Genomic DNA, 18,416 nt, shown 5'->3' with positions numbered 1-18,416 from the left:
ACACACACTTTGAATACAACCCCTTCCCTGCTTTGAGTTTCAGTGTAAAGACCAAAAACATTTTGGATTTGCGGTTGTCGTCGGAGCTCTCACGTCCATGTGAGATGAATAGAGCGCTCTGCATTAGTATAATCACACCTGCTGACACTGAGCGGAGAACTGATGAGAAAACAAAATCAAGGCCGTTACTGTTGGATGCGAGTGTTGTTACGGCTGCACCTCCTCTCCTTGTCCTCAGTGAGAAACCAAGTTTGTGTTGCCAAGGAAACCTCGGCCAAATTGCAGGCAATGACTGAGCAAAGGGAGCCATTTTGTTTCATTGACTGCTCTTCCTTCAGCGCATAAAAGAGTAATTCGATGGTCAAAGGGTCATACCTCCGTTTATTAGCCACCGAGCTTCGGATAGTCAGGCACCTGTAAGTTTGTGTCGAGGTGTTTATATGTTCAGGAGTAATTTATAGGCAGTTAATCTATAGTATAAACTGTTAACAAATGTACTAAACACTACAAGCAAATCTGTTTGCAATTGACAGGTTTGTAAGTACATGAGCAACTGTTTATGTGAGGTGGAAGGGAAGTAATAAAAAAAGGTGAGAACATGTTGAATATGCATTCTCTGTGCGGGGGTTAAGTGCTGTTTTTACTAAATGGCTATGTAGCATAGTAGCAACCCTCACATGCAGGTGTGAAAATGGATGACACATCCATTAATGCCATATACTTACAACCAGGCACTGGCATATTAATATTTAACTAACGCTGCTGTCATAAACAGTGATTCCCCTTCTGTTCCTGCTTCATGAAGTCAGTGAGCGATGGCAAATCAACCTTTTTAGAATGATTTCTTACTTTCCAATCAGCTCATGAACCATCACTTAGAAGAAAATATAAATAATATATTTCACAATATATTTTAAATAATCAGAAATCTTTGTTTCTTAAATTTCACACTAGAAAAAACATATTTTAAGTCAAAGAAATATGTTGCCCAGCGAGGAAGAAGGTACCTGTTTCTTAATCCCCTGAGAACAAACTGCTGATCTCCCATCACAAGACCCATTACACACACACACACACACACACACACACACACACACACACACACACACGCACACACACTAATCAGCTAATCTTCACAAATATGCACAGAGATTAAAATATTAACCTTTCAATAACCCAGTGCTTCAGTTCCCATTGTGTTCTTGGTTTCCTGATTGATAGTTTATCCCGTATCTACTTCTTTACACTAGATTCATCTCTCTCGGTCGGTCTGAGTGTGATTCAGGACCATCCACGGTCACTTACCCGTTCCTCGGGGGGGGAAGTGAAAGCATCTTGAGCAGATTCTTGCTGCTAATTGCATTTCTTCTCCTCGAGATTCAATTGAATTGTTTACACATGAAGATTAGGAAACGTCAAAAGGCATTCACCTATCTACTCTGTTTTTCTCAACAGGATACACAGTAGGGTTCTGTCTTCCCCTGAAACCTTACATACTCACATTTTGGCACAAATTGCACTTGGCTTCCATAACATGGCTGTTAGGAGCGAAGAGGAATTTCCCCCAAAACACAGAGGAATCCAGACCGACACTGAGGCCACTGTTATTGCTCCACACCCAGAGCTCCACAGCAAAGGGGGGGACGGGGGGGGGGGGACATCAGAAATGTTTATAATATTTATGAAGAAATATTGTGATGGACAGCGCTTCTGCCTCGTTCTTATTCATTGTTCTCTCAGCTCGTGTTTCTTATTTAAATAAAGAAGATCTCACATCACAGCATTTCTTCATTTGTGTGAGCCAGGCGATGATCTCAGGTGTTAATCGGGGGACGGATGGTGGCCATATGTCTACTGTCAACGCCAGACTGATGACTGGTCCCTTGTCTCGGAGCTCTGTGCTGGTTTTTTTGTGTGATTTCTTCTGCATTTATTTCCACATTTCCTCAAGGACTGGAGTTTCTCCTAACCTATCATTAGCCTGCGGTGGTAGCGGCTGACAAAGAATGAAATACAAACGTGGACCCAGGCATCTCTCTTTACCCAAACTCGCCGTGGCTGCGTTACAACATCAACACGCTGAATCAAATACTATTTCATTGCTACTTTGTGCAGAAGCTCTACAACAGAGTTCAGATAAGAGTCCTGTAACGGTGGTTTGTGAATGCGTACTCTTGAGGTATTATTCTGTATTATGTAACCTTGGTGTTTTTCTGGGATGACTGTGTGTGTGCGCACACTGTGGGCTTGGAGAGCAGTTTAATGGGCTCTCTCTGATGGTGAATTTCTCTCTGTGCAGCAAAGAGGAAGCCCATTCTCAGTTATTGGGTGAGTGAATTAAAAAGCATCCTTTGCTTGTGTGTGGCGATGGTCCCTGTGAGTTCCTGAGTAAGGGGTTCTCACACTGCCAACCTAACACAAGCACAACACTTGGGTTCAGCAATTTTCATACAAAAATGGCAGACAATGCTGTTTTGAGCCTCTCAAATATGGACATTTCCTGCTTTTCTTTGTTTTATATTACATTAAACTGAATATCTTTGAGATTTGGACTAACAAGACATTTAATGACATCACCTTGGACTTTGAGAAAAGAGAAAATAATCGTTAGTAGCAGCACTAGTATGGACACAAAATGTATTTCTGACACATGAACCCGGTTGCAAACTCAAGCAGGCGCACACTCATCCAGTTTCACACAAACAGGTGTCCTGACACAGGTTTCACTTACACCTGCGACTGTGTGCGGTGGTTAGGGGTGGGGGTTGGTGGATGGGGCAATTTGTCAACGGCTGCAGCAATGAGAGTGCGAGCAAGCGATGTGATTGGTGGGTTAGGTTGGAGGTTGCCCTGGTTTCCCTCTCCTATCAGTGCAGCTGATCTGCCGCCGGCGATGCCAGACCGGGGGAACACAGAGACGGTTCAACCACGCAGCCCAGACTCCCGCTTAGTGGTCAGACTGAATTAGCATTCTCTAAAGTAGGGTAAGACCTCCCAAACAGACAGACCGGGAGGAGAGGAGAGGAGAGGAGAGGAGAGGAAACCATTTTCAAGGCACATCAGACCTATATCATGGCTCCCAGGAAGTATGAAAAGCGAGAGATGTAACTACACATGAGCTAATGATTTAATAACCAGCTTTGTTAGCTTGTATATAATGAATGAGAACACTAATAGAGTCCTGAATTTCTAGATTTCTTAGATTTTTATGTATGTCAGATACAAAGAAATCTATATTTATTTCCCTAAAACATTTTTTACTTCTAATTTTTCAATCCCATCTGCAATCAGCTATACACCGAGGGCTCATATGCCTGAGGCCCTGCCTGAAGGCCTGACAGCAGTCTTAAAGATCAACACCAGGATGGGGCTCTCATTCCCCAAACCCAAGAGATCCAGCCACCTGTTCCTCTAGATTTAAAGGGGACATATTATGAAAACTTTTTTCACTTTATTCATTTATATCTGGAGTGCCTACCGACCCACAAGCTGTGAGAAAGACAACACTGTCAGTTTGTTTGAGCGCTGCCTGGGTCAGAAAACATGTGACTCAACAAGCCATTCAGAGTTGGCTCCCCTTTCAATGTCACATGCAGGCTCATTAGAATATGAGCCTCATCACTAAAACAGTGTGAATACAGTTATTAGTTGTTTAGACAGACGGTATGAGAAAGATCATTTGCTTTTTGAATATTAAAGCATGACAACATGTTCTAGTATGAAACTAAAAATAAGCATACTATGTCCCCTTTAAGCATTTACAATGTAACAACAATTAAACAACGTTACCTGACAGGGCAGGAAATTCTGCTGATGAGCAAATGCTGAAGAGAAAATCTGGTTCTTTGATTAAAAGTCAGTCAGTCTTTAAGTTTGTGTATCTAAAGAGGAGGCTCACTAAGGACCGCTTCAGTAGGGAAACATAACAAAGTTAAGATTCTGATTTTTGTGCCAGCAACAGTGAGTCTAAGCTAAAGATCAGGTATTGTAAAAACCTCATCAAACATTCAGCAGTTGCCTTTTTTTTTTGATTTAGTCACGCTGCATTTTTTGTTACCAATTGCAGAAGTGAAGTATCTTGAATTTAACACTGCTCTGATTTCAGCGCCTCCAAATGGATTCATCACAGCATTTAGAGCAATTTTTCATACCAAAAAGACATGGTTTCTCAGAAATAAAGTTAAAAGAATTGAAACTGGCATCAACATAAACCTATAATATCATTAAATGATCCAGGATAATCCCTTGTTTTAAAGTTGAACAACAAACAGGTGTTAATAATGATAAAAACTACGTCCAGAACCAGCAGCTCAGCTCAATAGATTACCGTTAACAAGGATTTAACTCCTTAGCTGTCACTGCTGTCACCCATCACTTTCATGGGTGTGTTGCACCCACATGAAGCAGCTGGAAGCCACTCACATCACATGTTTTTCAGATAATCCTCAGTGTAACCTGGTGTAAATCAATCCTATACGCAGACACTCCAGCAAAGAAGCAGCTGCAGAAGTATTGAATCCATCATAATTGGCTGGTGGGAAAAATAAAAGGTTTAATAACGGTCAGCTTAAACAGCAATCAGGATGTGTGGAATCTGACAGACAACCTCAAACTGGAGCTTTAGGAGAGGAGATGATTGATAACATATGTTAGTTAGTAGGCCAAAGCACCTTACAGTGTTATTAGTGAGCATGGTTTTCTTATAGTATGAGAAGATCCATTTTGAATCCACAAACCGTCAAAATGGATGGATGAAGGTGGCTGAGGCCGTGAGGCAAAACCATCAGATAAATTGATGACACAGGCTCCTGTAGCACCAGCTAATTCATATTATGCATTCCACATCTGCAACACAATGCATGATACTTGACGTTGGCCTGCAGTCACTTGAGAGCTCATAAATAAAACAGAGCTGGACGTCATCATTGGAAGCAGCGGAGCCCCATATGTATGCAGGAATGTGATGTGTGGGTGTGGTGGCGGGGTGACTGGCCAGGGTGCATAAACATAAGAACCAGTTCAGGGAGAGGTCAGAGGAAAAGCTGTTGGCCAGGCACAGTGGAAGACCCACGAGATACATCCAAATGTCACTGAACTTCTCCCCGCCCAAGCCCTCTGGGGAAAACAAAAGGAGAAACGTGCACACGTTCCCCTATGACGAGGAATCGAGCATGGATATGGCGAGGTCACGCACAGGGAGCGGAGGTTACGGAGGGCCGGAGGGCCGGAGGGGGAGGAGGAGAACGGAGGATGCAGATGTGCAGTGCGGTGGAGAAGGGAGGCACGATGGGAGGAAATACAACAAGCTATTGTTTGGAGAGAGAGGACAGGAGCGGACCCACGGGAGAGGCAGCTGAGGATTATTCACCAGAGTTTACACACACACACACACACACACACACACACACACACACACACACACACACACACACACACAAAGGCATGACAGTGTAAGCACTGGTCACCTGATCGTGATGTGTAAAGGTCGCCGTGCTTTTGAGGAAACGATGTTCTTTATGAAGAGCTCTACGTGAGTTGACATGGCAACATTAGCTTCAACAGGTTATTTGCCTCATGTTGTGGTTCAGGTTTTGCACCAGCAATATTTAAGAGAAATGATTATCATTCAATGTTACCAGCTGCAAAGTTATGTTGTCATTTCAGTTTTTTATTTATTAGTTTTCAATCTGGACATTTGACCTGAAACTCTAGGATGTCTGTACATTATGTTCTGTGTGTAGCTGGAGCCAGCAGCCAGTTAGCTTAAGACAGGAATCAGAGGGGAAAAGCGAGCCTGACTCTGTCTAAAGGTAACACAATGTCCCTCCCAGCATCTCAAAGGCTCTCTAATCTCTAACACTTTATATCTCCTCTGTTGTTCTTCCTCGGGGTTCTCCCTCTTTTCAAGAGTTTCTCCTTATCCACAAAAAGATGATGATGCCATTAATTCATATTATTAAATGGTGTAATCATTTAGAATGTTTAACTGCAAGTTTCAGGGGCTTTGGAGACAAAGAAATAGAAAATTAATTGAAAGGAGGATGATTGTTTTCCTAATGTGATTAAAGCCGTGGATTACATCCTTAATATGAAAACAAACAGGTCAACCATGAGACAAAACAAGTGAAGATGGACCATTTAAGCATTCACCAGAAAGACGCTCTGATGACAAGATTTATGACAGTAGAAGAAGAAAATTGAGTCTCTGGCTGCTGTTTGGTTTTCATAATTACCAAATCGACAAATGTCTTCTCTACCACTGCTACTGGCTGTACAAATAGGCCCAGTTAATCTTTTTAATATTTTATCTTTGCAAAACATAGACTGATCTAGCAGGAATGGTACAGGCACGTCCAGCACACACAATCACTGCTGTTTAGTTGGATTCAAAACTTTATATGCAATCATCAGCTGCGTCGTCTTGTGAGACGTAAAGCCTTTCAACCACATACTTATACTGTGTGTGGTTTAGTGGGGAGATCACTGGAGCTGTGGGCAGGGTTGAGTAGTAACAGACAGAGTGCTTGTTAATTACCGTTTCACAATCAGAATGCAACACATGCTCCGTGTTCTGATGTGTTTCTTCGAACTCCAAACATTTGTGAAAAAGGAACATTAAGTCTTGGAAAACGTTTCAACTGAAAAACATGAAAGTGTTCAGGCAACAGTGGTGACGTTCTACATTTCCATGTGACGCATTACAGTCAGATGAATGACATAATGGCAATAATGCAAGTAATCAGAGTACAGTACTGAGCAGAGGCATTACCTTAGATCAGTGGTTCCAAACCCTGAGGCGTTTCAATATGATAGGAAAAAACTAACGTGTGAAATACTGGAAGGTCCTCAGGCCACTGAAAGATATTCATGAGGGGTAATCATAGATGGGAAAATGTCTTTGATCTGCTCAGACATCTGTGACCTGAGGATGGACTGTAAAGATATTAAGCCAAAGAGAGAACCACACCCTTCATTTAGAATACTGCAGTGCTACAACGAGGTTAATCAGAACAAGTGAATCATTTTATCTGTAAAATCTCAGAAACGGCTCCTGAGAACTTCCCGCAGACCAAGAAGAAGTCTCGCAAAACTCAAAGATATTCAAATTATAATGATGTAAATGATGAATCATGTCTACAATACATTGCTTAGGTTAAAGTATGGCTGACACAACCAGCTCCAGTACTGCATTTTGTGAGGAATATATGCAATTTCCTTCTTAATATTGAAAAATATCAGACTTGAGAAGACAGACAGATACACAATCTCACCTTCTCTCTCTTTCTCTCTCTGGTACTGTCACAGCAGATACTTTTGAGCTTTCTAATCAGAGACTATCAGTAAGGATCAGGATCCTCACACACACTCACCTCCAGCCCCATGTGAGCCATGCAGCCCCACAGAGCAGAGAGGCGAAGGATGTGCACATTTGTCACACTGGTAACACCTTTTCCACAAAAGGTACGACTATCATGTTCGCTGCTTTTAACAAGAAAGCTCTCCAAGTCTCAACGGAGCAGCGTTGTGGAGCATACAGTATGATAATGATTTACACATGCAAGGAATGACAGAGTGCAGTGAAGCAGACTGTTAAGCAAATGTTTTTGTCATAGCCTCAATAATGTGCTTTTTCAATCCTGATGTCCGGACAGCTGGGGAGCCAAGACTGGCAGCCTGCCCTGAGAAACCAGAGACGCCTCGACCAAACCAGTGGGGGAAAGTGTCTTACACCACACTTCCACAGCATTCCTCCTATAGCAAACATATTTTCTGGCAAGATGTGTGTTCACATGGATGAGTGACATCAGCCGGATGAACACAAACATTTGGGATTCCTTTGTAAACCACCAATCCCACAACTATGAGTCTCTGGGGAAACGGCACTGTTCAATGATTATCATACAAATGCATCCCTTTACAGTGCTGCTGTGTTAATACCAAGGGATACATCCACCTGACAGTCCCCCACAGCTCTCTGTCATTCTTTGTCTCACAGAGAGAAAAAGGGGCTCAGGTTTCATTATGTGCTTACTTCTCTTCTTAGCCATCTACGCCCACACACTGTCCCAAATGCTGAGGGATCCCTTTCTGACTCCCTCTGCACAGACAGTAAGAACGAGAGAAAGCTGGCAGAGAATAGGGGAGAGAGCAATTTTTAATGGCTAATGCACTCCCTATTCTCTCCAGCTGGCCTGATTGTGTAAGCACAGCAAAATCAAATGCTCTTAGGCTCGGTGCATCACACCCCAAAACAGGTGTTTTCACTCCCTCAATCCCCATCTTCCTCCCACCCCCTCACTCTGAACTTTGACCTCGAAGCCCAGGTGGCAGGTGCTCCAGTATTAGTGTAGTCCTAGAGACTGCGACACACTCTCATACTCTACATATCTCATACTAATGAACAGTGGGACCTTCTCCAACAGCCATAAGTCATATAGAAAGGAAAAGCATAAACAGGAGATGCAGAGAAGGATGAAGTCTGGTACTGTAAGCTTTCATGGGCGTTTCCTTAACGTCATAATTCAAGCTTTGCATCTTTGTGTTGAGCTTCTGCAGAGGATTTCAAAAAAGATTCTCTAGAGATCTACTCAAAGGGCTGATGGTAAAATATTCATTTGTGTGGCTGTAGTTGGCAGACTTCTGTGCCGACACATCCTGAGATGAAGTTGATTAAATATGGTTTTCAGTTGCAGGATTACAACACAAGTGAACAATGTTTCATATATACTACAGCAAACAGGGTAAAACAATGTCTGCTTCAGTCTTGTGAAGGAATTATTAATCAATTTATAATTAATTCAACGATCATTTAAATGAATGACCCTTTCAGGTTTCAGTGATCATGCATCTGTTCCCAACCTGAGATGTATATAAATGTAAAGAGTGTGTGTATGCTGTGTATCCCTCTCTGTATTTGTGTCTTTACCTGCAGCAGCATGAATGAGGACGCTCTGGTTGGGCCGCAGGTTGCCGAAGTCAAACAGCATCATATAGGCGGTGATGTAGTTCACAGGGAGGGCTGCTGCCTCCTCAAAGCTCATGCCCTCTGGAATGAGGAAGGTGTGAGTTGCCGGCACCACCGCCACCTCCTGCCACAGCCCGAAGCGGTTCAGCACCATCACCTTATCGCCGACCTGGAACAGAAGGCACAGGAAGACAGGGGATGAGAAGAAGGGAAAGCAGAGGGTTCTCTGTCTGGACCCATTTCAAGTTACTGAAAACAATGTGACCTAACCTAATGCAGTGATTCACAACCAGTTTAATGTCCACATATTCAGTCAGTTGTACCACCTGAACACCACAGGTTGCAAACAGGACTATAATAATAAACTAATAAGTTCATCCGACAGGTCTGTGGGGCCTCACGGTTTCTTTGGTGCAGTGGGAATGATGTGAGTCGTGCAGCAGGAATAGTTAGAGTGTGGAGTGTGATTTACAACAATGGCAGACATGCAAACATGCAGCCACCTCGTCCAACCAAATCTCAAAGTGTTTGCTTTTTAAAAAGCAAGCAAACAGGGAAGCGATAAACCACAGCAGAGTAAGAGTAGTAACTCTATTGACCTTATGAAGCGGCAGAGGAGTCGGGGCTGTTCTTTTCTTCTTGTTTAACATGTGAGATGCTTCGGGAGCCAAATTATGATTATGATTTGTTTTTTTTATATGATAGAATATGTTAGTTTCATTTAAGCAATTGGTACAGTGAGGAAGCCACAGACGCCATTCAACTGCACGCCATCTTGTGATTTTCTACTTCTAATTTGTCCATATCAAAGCTAGATCCTCCAAATTACAACTGTCTCTTTACAGAAGGACGAGCCTCGATGTTAACTTACCCCACCCCCCCCCCCGGCATCCTAACTAACCAATCAGGAGAGCCCGCTCGAGGGACACAGGAAACAGAGACGACTGCAGTGTTAAAACTCTCTTCCTGTTTTCTTCCTCCCCCTTATTCACCCCTCTTGACAAAACTCTCCCTCCTGCTTGTTCCATTCTCCTCACTTTTTCTCTTCCCTTCTTTCTCTTTCACTTCCTGACTCCCTTTCCCCTTACAACTTTAGAATGTCTTCCTTCCCCTTCTTCAAGAGTCCCTTGTCTCGTCCTGTCTGTGTCTCAGACTTGCCGCCGTCTTTGACGCTCTCTCTTTCCTCCCTATTTCTTCATCCTCCACTGTCTCATTCTGTCTCTACCATCCTCTTTCTTTTCTCTTTCGAGGAGTGTCCCGTATCCCTTCTTCCTCATCAGCGAGACAGGACAATGGGGCCCATCTTCTCCCCTGGCATCCCTCCCCTCATCAGAGTCCCTGCCAGATTCTTCCCCATGGCTGAGCATAAGACAAGCTCTCTCCTCCTGGGAACAAACCCACTCCACCCGGGCCTCTCTAATGGTCTGGAGGGAGCAATGCGCCTTGCTGTCTATCGACTCCAATTAGAGAGATCTCCCCTCTCTCTCTCTCTCTCTCTCTCTCTCTCTCTCTCTCTCTCTCTCTCTCTCTCTCTCTCTCTCTCTCTCTCTCTCTCTCTCTCTCTCTCTCTCTCTCTCCCTTTTCATACCCGAATCTTTCTGCCTGAGGTCGAGTCATTAAGTTTATTTTCAAACTCTACTTTCACTTTTTCACTGTGGGCTACTTGTCGTTCCTCCCTATTGTTATTCATACTGACTGTCTCTCTCTCATCTCCATCACAGGTTTTTTCCCACCCTTTTTGAGTCTTTAAACTCATCAGCCTCGCAGGTTTAATTGGGGGTACAGTGTGGCACAAATCGATGGACGCGAGAGTTCAGGCTTTTTACTGGAAACACACACAAATATGACTCATACAGCACATTCAAATGCATCTGCAGCTATTCTTCTGTGCCCACGTAAAGCATGCGAGTTAGTGTCAGTCACACAGAATCTCGGTAGAATCACTCAAAGCCAAGTGAGCAAGCCTTGTGACAGTTCTGTTACAACATCTTCACAATGTGACACACAAACACACACACACACACACACACACATTTCCTTTCTCAGCCTTCATGCCACTGCATCCAATGTAGTCACAGTTGGGGTCAGGAGTGTGGGGGAACTGAACAAAGACACTTCCAGTTTACTGTACATGAATGGACTTAATCAGATGGTGATTCAATTTTGGGGTTTGTGGGCCTCCAAGTCAGCTGTTTCGTGGCATTGAGCTTTGATGATCTCAGCAAAACATTATCAGAGAAAAGAAAAAAGGATGTACCAAATTTCTAATAGTATTCCTGAGTCAGGTTTAAACAAGAGATGGAGGTTAAATACAATACCACACAGCCTGCATGGCTCCTGTAAATGTAATTAAATGGAAACATAATATCTCCCTGCCGGTGTCAGCGTAGGTGTTATTGTGCTTGATGTTCGGATAAAGGCCACGCCCTGCTCACATACATCAAAATCTGTGACAAGAGGGTCTTCATGCTGCTCTTTGCACTTGAATGCACCTCTGATTATGCAAATCAGCATGTCATGCCAACAAAATACCATTATTCTTCATTTTGTTTTAGCAGCAGCTTTTGCAGCTTCTCCAGATTGTATCAAGGAAAACCACACTGGACAAGCGTGAAGGGGAAAAGACAAAACACAGGCGTCTGGTTTTCCGTTTTTAACCTGGCAGCTTATGGCAAACTGTCAACAGGCCATGTATGAAAGCATATGAAAGCAAGCTCTTAATGTTTACACCAGGGTGAAAAGGACACGCAGGATGAGGAAGGATGTTAGAGCAGCATGATAGAGGGATTCACTGTCAGTACGATCAACAGAGGAAGAATCAAGAGATTATGCGAAAGAAGGAGAGATAGTTCGAGCGAGGGACGAAGGAAATACCAGACTGACAATGTCGGCCAGAGGGAGGTAATTGAGAACATATGGGTCAGATTCGACCAAAACTCACCAAAGGAGAGCATGAAAAAAGAAAAGAAAAAGAAGCGGGTCAGGAGAAAAAAGTGCTGATGTTTGGTGTCAGGGGAGCTTCGGCGTGATTTGTGATATTTCCCCTCTTCCCCCTCGCTTACTCACTGTTACACTTTTCCCCGCATTCACTCTGAGGTCACTTCGGGTGAGGGCACTGTAGCATTACTTTATTCAACTTGATTGTTCCCCTCAAGGGATGCTTTTATTGGGAGGCATGCAGGGGATAATAAATACATATAAAGACAGAACAATGCTAAACTTACAAGACAGACAGGGAGACCAAAGGGCAACAATGGGGCAAGTGCCTTTATCAACTCTGAAACTGTATTATGGCAGAGCGATTTTTATTACATTATATCCATGGATGGGTGTTGGCGGAGTTTTGATACCGAAACAATATTTTTATAAATATATTTGATTTTTATCAAGTTCTCAAACGCCTCTTAAACCTGTTTGGGAAAGCAGGCACTTACATTAGAGAACAAAAGGATCAGCACTATATTAAAATGTCAGACGAAGAAAAAAAAAAACAAATAGTCACACTTTAATTAGCCACAAATGTTTATGTTGCATTATCTAATTAAATGGCATGAAAGTGTGCATTGTTGTGTGTGCACTGTATGTGGAACAAAGTATCAGACACACCCATTATTGTATGTCTTTGTGTGCATATGGGGTAGTGTGTGTGTGTGTGTGTGTGAGAGAGAGAGAGAGAGAGAGAGAGAGAGAGAGAGAGAGAGAGAGAAACAGAGAGCGATAGGCAGAAAGATAGAGCTGCATTGAGTGATGATCCTCCCAAAACATTCTGTGCCATCATGGTCAGCACATTCTCTCTGAGTTGGCTGCCAAAAGATCTCAGAGATCCTCCGTCCATTAGAAAGATTGGCTCTTAATTCTATAAGCTAAAGGCTGCCAGGGGATGTGGGAGTGTGAGGCCTCGATGACAAGCTGTGTGTTTGTGCATGTGTGTGTAATGCGTGACCTTTAAATCCAATCGACATTACGGACAATGTGGAAAGAAGCTATTAAGTATGTTAGAAACACAAGGGTCTTAACCTTCTATGATGTCTGGCTGCTATTGGCTGACCAATCATATTCCTATTACTCTGCACAGACTCCCCATCCATAAGGACTTGGCATATGTGCCACTCCCAGCCAGATGCACTGATTCTGCATTTGCATTTCACATCTGATCAGCCGAGTGTTACACAGATATTAACTGGCTGATATGTGGTGCTCTTACAACAAACGTTGTGAGTCATCACTGGCTGATGTGTAACATTAGGCTTTGTACTTTAATTGCCTTACGAAGGCGTTGCCGTGGTGATGCCATGCAGCCAGGAGACAGACATATAGGCCTGTGACTCATCATGCAATGTAAGAAAGCTACTAATAATTCCCTTTCAATCACCACTTCATTCCTTGTGGCTGAACAATAAAGAAAATCAGTTTTTATTGGGATTGATTCATTGACTTGGCTTCCTTGTCTGTTTGAACTTTGATCGTGATTTATTTATGACTGCTGGATACATATTTTCTGACACACAACAGAGGCGATAGGCTCAGCTGTTGACAAAGAGGGCGAGTGATCCTATATTTCTCACACCATGCTGTCTGTTGCGTCGCGCCTCGCCCTTTCTGCTCGGTGAGTCTGTGCGCCACCGTCGCTGCCGGTAACAAAAGGCGTCGGTGACTCCAGTCTCTGCCACCGGTATCAAGTCAGACATATTAATAACTGTGGCATCTGGCCATCGTCTACAAAATAAAACCCCTTAATAATGAACACTTTGCAAGCAAACTAGGAGAAATTGTAACCGATGTGGCCTTTTTTTCTTTCACCAGACATGTTATTTTTACACTTGCATTAAGACCCATGAAGGCCTAAGCACGATGAGGAACTGCCGCCCTAGAGCCTACATGTGCACTGTAGGCCTATATGACTAAATGTTGCACGCCCAGTAGGCCAATCATGCTTTACATACTCATCACTCCTTCTTCATTTCCCCATCTTTCACGTATTTTCATTTATATTCTTTTGCCATCATAAAACGATAAAGGAAACACCCAGGTGACCGTTAAAGCTTTAATTTTGAAGGCAGAGCAGTCTAATTTCCGGTCTTATGGTTGCTATCTCTGAGTGACTTGACGCAGCTCCCTGCGCCTTGGCACACATCAAAGCGCAGAGCAGTGTGGTGCTGCAACAAGGGTGAAACGAATCCCGTGGATTTGCATGTGCATTGTTAGACTTTATACTTACAACACACATGTTGCGAATGAACAATGAATCCATCTCCATCTCAGTAACTATGTTGGACTTCAAGTTGCTTAAGCTAAGTGCGCACACACTTCAGCGCAATTTGAAAACCGGGGAGACAAGAGGGGCAACGCCTGCTTCTGACTTCATTGTACTCAACTCGTGTCATTTACACTCTTTGGGCTTCTTCTACAGAGATAAAAATACAACATGAACACACTACCAGGATTGATGCTTTCTACTTTTGAATAGCAAGTACTGTACTAAAAATGAACTGTAATATAATGAACTGTGTCTTTACGCTCGAGTGAATGAATGGATGAGCAACCTTAACAGCTCAAACATAAAATACAGATACATATTTATTATAAGACAATTGTGTTCATGACTTGACTGAATAGCGTATTCACATTACATGCATTAAGTCATGAAACTGCACAACACTACCATCTCTATCTGAGCAGCGATCGCAGCCTGACACGCCCATATCCAGATGTAGCAGTTCATCACCAAAAAACGAAGCAAGGCCAATATTAATCACTTAAATAATAAAACACAGTAAAATTAGACTTAAAGTGGAAGGAGAAAAAAGCTGAGAGGCATGAGTGCTTACTTTTCTGTCCGTCACTTCTTCTCCTACAGCCTCCACCACCCCGGAGCACTCCATTCCCGGGGTGACCGGCGGGGACGGCAGCCGGTCGTAAAGCCCCTGCCGAGCCATCAGGTCTGCGAAGTTCAGCCCGCAAGCCTTGACCCGCACCTGGACCTCTCCAGCCTTGAGCACCGGCTTGCCCTTCTTCACCTGCAGCTTCACTTTATCATAGCCCCCGTAGCCGGTGAGCACCAGAGCGCGGTAAGTGAACGTCTCCTCTTCGGGGACCTTCTCGGTGGTCGCCGCTGGGGTTGCCTCTGCGGCGGGTGCAGGCTCCGTCTTGGGCTCTTCGGCTTTGGGCTCCTCGGCGGGTTTGGTCTCCTGCTTCTGGTCCACTGCGTTTTGCTGCTCGGCAGGTGCGTCCTCTCCAGACATTGTGCAGGGAGCTGTGAGACAGAGATGAGTCTAGAAAATGAATTAAATGCTTTTTGTTCACTTCTTGTGCTGTTGCAGCCGTGGACGAGCTTGTGTTTCGTTCGTGTTTGCTTGTCTTGCGAATAAAAGAAAATGTGAGAGTCAGAGCTTCTTTTTCAGCAGTCTTGCATGGAGACACAAACCCCGACAAAGTGGGCTGATCAGTGGCCAGTGGCTGTCAACGCTGCGCTCTGACAGAGTGTGTGAGTGGGACGAGACAGAGGCAGGCTGGAAAACACGGAGAGCTGATAAAACCCTGGGATTGGCTTCTGTGATTGGGTGGGTTCGGCTGTCTGGGTAGGGCTATAAGAAAAGCTTATATTGCATCAAGCAGAGAGGTGATTTGCAGAAATGGCCATTATAGCTAAAAGGCTAATAGAGTTGAAGCCAACCCTAGCGAAACCTTCAAAAACTGTTGACTACTGCAAGGCTCCACAGACACAATACAATTAAAATGTTGTAATAAAATAAGAGCATGCTAAATAAGGAAGCCACAAATTAAGATAATAGGTTCATTATTCACAATTACACTTTACACATTGATTTTTCATCACATATCTTCCGAACACAATGCACTTCTAATTAATGAATTAATATTTCTTCACGCAAGTATTTGCTTATTCTGGCTGTTTACTGCTGCTTGTTTAACAGCGAGGTGTGTGGTGCTGTAACCGTAGGAGCTGGAGGAAATGTCTGTTTATGCTTCCTATTCAACATTAGGATTTGCAGGAACCTTGGGCCCGTGTACAGCTCATTGTTGTAACTTCCCTGCGCAGGCAGCTCAGAAAAATATGGGTTAGTGTTGAGGTCATGCCAGTTTTTGATTAAACAATATAACCTGCTTTGTGTTATTCAGCTTCAGGACAGGGAGCCAGAGCCTTAGGGTGGGATGACCTCTCAATTTAAAAGCTAGTACACATGGGACACATACAATGTATAAGTAGTATAGTATTTTGGCTCGTGTGATAGACTGTTAGTGTCTCTCATATTTGCCACAAAAAGAAGTCTAGTCACATTTTCCAGCTCTGTGCCTTTAGAGCTGAGAGACCAGTCAAGTGTCCATTCAGAGATGTGGCCACAAGAGGAGTGGTGAGACACCTTGTGGCCATAAAGTGCCACTCAGCACTTCTGGGACCAAAGTCAGCAGAGTCCCAATCAATAGCCCACAGGGGCTTAACGATGTAGGATGGAGGCATTATTGATCTGTCACTTTGACGCAGGCTAACGTTACAAGGCAGATCGTCTGTTCTCGACCAACCGCACTGAGCCACTCTGAATATACATGAGTATGCTGTGGGTCCTCATTACCTCTGACAGAGCCAGTATGGTAATGTACCAGGCAGGATTGCAGGTTGGAATCTGACACATATATTAGAGAAGCATAGTGCAAAAGCTTTCTATAATAGTTTCAGTTTGAGGCCAAGAAGAACATTTCAGAACATGTTCCAGCAGTTTGAAAATGTATCCATCACAGGAAATGGCTGCAGTTAAAAGGAACACGGGAATAGGAAGCAGGAACAGAGATGTACTGCTTTGGACACCTGGCGTTCCTTTATTGTCTAAGTAGGTTACTGGATGCATAATGCTGCTCAGTGGCATAATTTAACCTGGATAAAGTACTGTGTCACCACTCTGCCAGGCAAATAAGAGTCTGCAGGGAGTCTGGACGCTCTCTGAGGATGTATGTGTCTGAAATATGAAAACTGATATTTTCAATTCTTCCATTAAACCTGGGCAAACACTGGGATTTAGGACAAATCTTGCACATCCCACACATGCTGTCTGCATGACTTATTACTGCAGATGTAAGAAATACCTTCACGTTCTGTGGCTATGGTGACTTACCTGCTTATTACTGAAAGGGTTAAAGTGTCTTAATGTATTATTGGTGTATTCAGCTTGGTGCTTGCAAGTAAATGTTATTCTTTCATGCATTATTACAATATCCTTGAGCAATAATCTGTATTGCTTCCGGTGCTGCCGTTTTGCTGAAGCAGTGGACCCCGACCCTTTTGGTTTATGAGCCTCATTAAGTAATATCCTCTCATGTGTGTAGCTTCTCAAACGTTATAACAAATCCTGCTGTTGCCTTCTTAGATCACTTCATTGTTAGAGGATTGAAGAAGTAAAACAGTATGGTAAGCATTAAAAAGATATAAACATAATAAACATAATTAATGTAGCAGGTATGATTTTTCTTCTTGTGATCTTGTAATACTTGTTGTATTTGCCTTATTATACATATATATATATATATATATATATATATATATATATATATATATATATATATATATATATATATATATATACATACTATATACGTATATATACATCTTATATATTCTCATTATATACACATATACATATATATATATATATATATATATATATATATATATATATATATATATATATATATATATATACATATGTATATATACATACTATATACGTATATATACATATTTTAGTATATATATTCTTATATGTATATATACATATGTATATATATATATGTACATATACATATGTATATATATATATATATATATGTATATATATACATATATACATATGTATATGTACATATATATATATATATGTATATATATACATATGTATATATATATATATATGTACATATACATATGTATATATATATATATATATATATATATATATATGTACATATACATATGTATATATATATGTATATATACATATGTATATATATATATATATATATGTATATATACATATGTATATGTATATATATAAATATGTGTATATACATGTGTATACATATATGTATATACATATCGTTTTCGCCATCATTCTTTTTTTATTATTACCTTTTGTGTTCAGTTCAATGTTGGAAATAATTTCCTTTCATTTATTAAGTGAGTATACTTTAACATCTATTTATTTATCACAAGTAATGTTTTGCAAAATTCAACTTGATCCCATGTTTCCTCTTTATAGTGTAGCTATTATATACATGTAGTGGAGTAAAACATACAGTATCCCTCTAAAGATGTTATACAGAACATGGAAATACTTAGGCAACAACAACAAACAGGCCAACCTCAAGAGTGTACTGAAGAACCGTTCTTGACATGTGCTGATCCATCCACACCACATCCTCATCCCACCAAACTTAACAAACT

General features: G+C 42.1%; 1 protein-coding gene across 1 annotated transcript in view; it reads right to left on the bottom strand.

Moving 5' to 3' along the window:
* Nucleotides 1-15,444, bottom strand: part of vat1 (vesicle amine transport 1) — a 29,642-nt gene extending 14,198 nt beyond the window's left edge. Inside the window, exons 1-2 of the mRNA XM_029437619.1 lie at nucleotides 14,794-15,444; nucleotides 8,927-9,134 (exon numbers count right to left, since the gene is read on the bottom strand). Of these exons, the coding sequence (XP_029293479.1) occupies nucleotides 8,927-9,134; nucleotides 14,794-15,207 (622 nt within the window). The 5' untranslated portion in view covers nucleotides 15,208-15,444. The remainder of the gene's footprint in view (nucleotides 1-8,926; nucleotides 9,135-14,793) is intronic.
* Between the last annotated feature and the right edge of the window lie 2,972 nt (nucleotides 15,445-18,416).

This window comes from Cottoperca gobio, chromosome 8 (assembly GCF_900634415.1).
Source record: "Cottoperca gobio chromosome 8, fCotGob3.1, whole genome shotgun sequence".
Taxonomy (NCBI): domain Eukaryota; kingdom Metazoa; phylum Chordata; class Actinopteri; order Perciformes; family Bovichtidae; genus Cottoperca; species Cottoperca gobio.
This window is presented reverse-complemented; position numbering and strand designations above follow the sequence as displayed.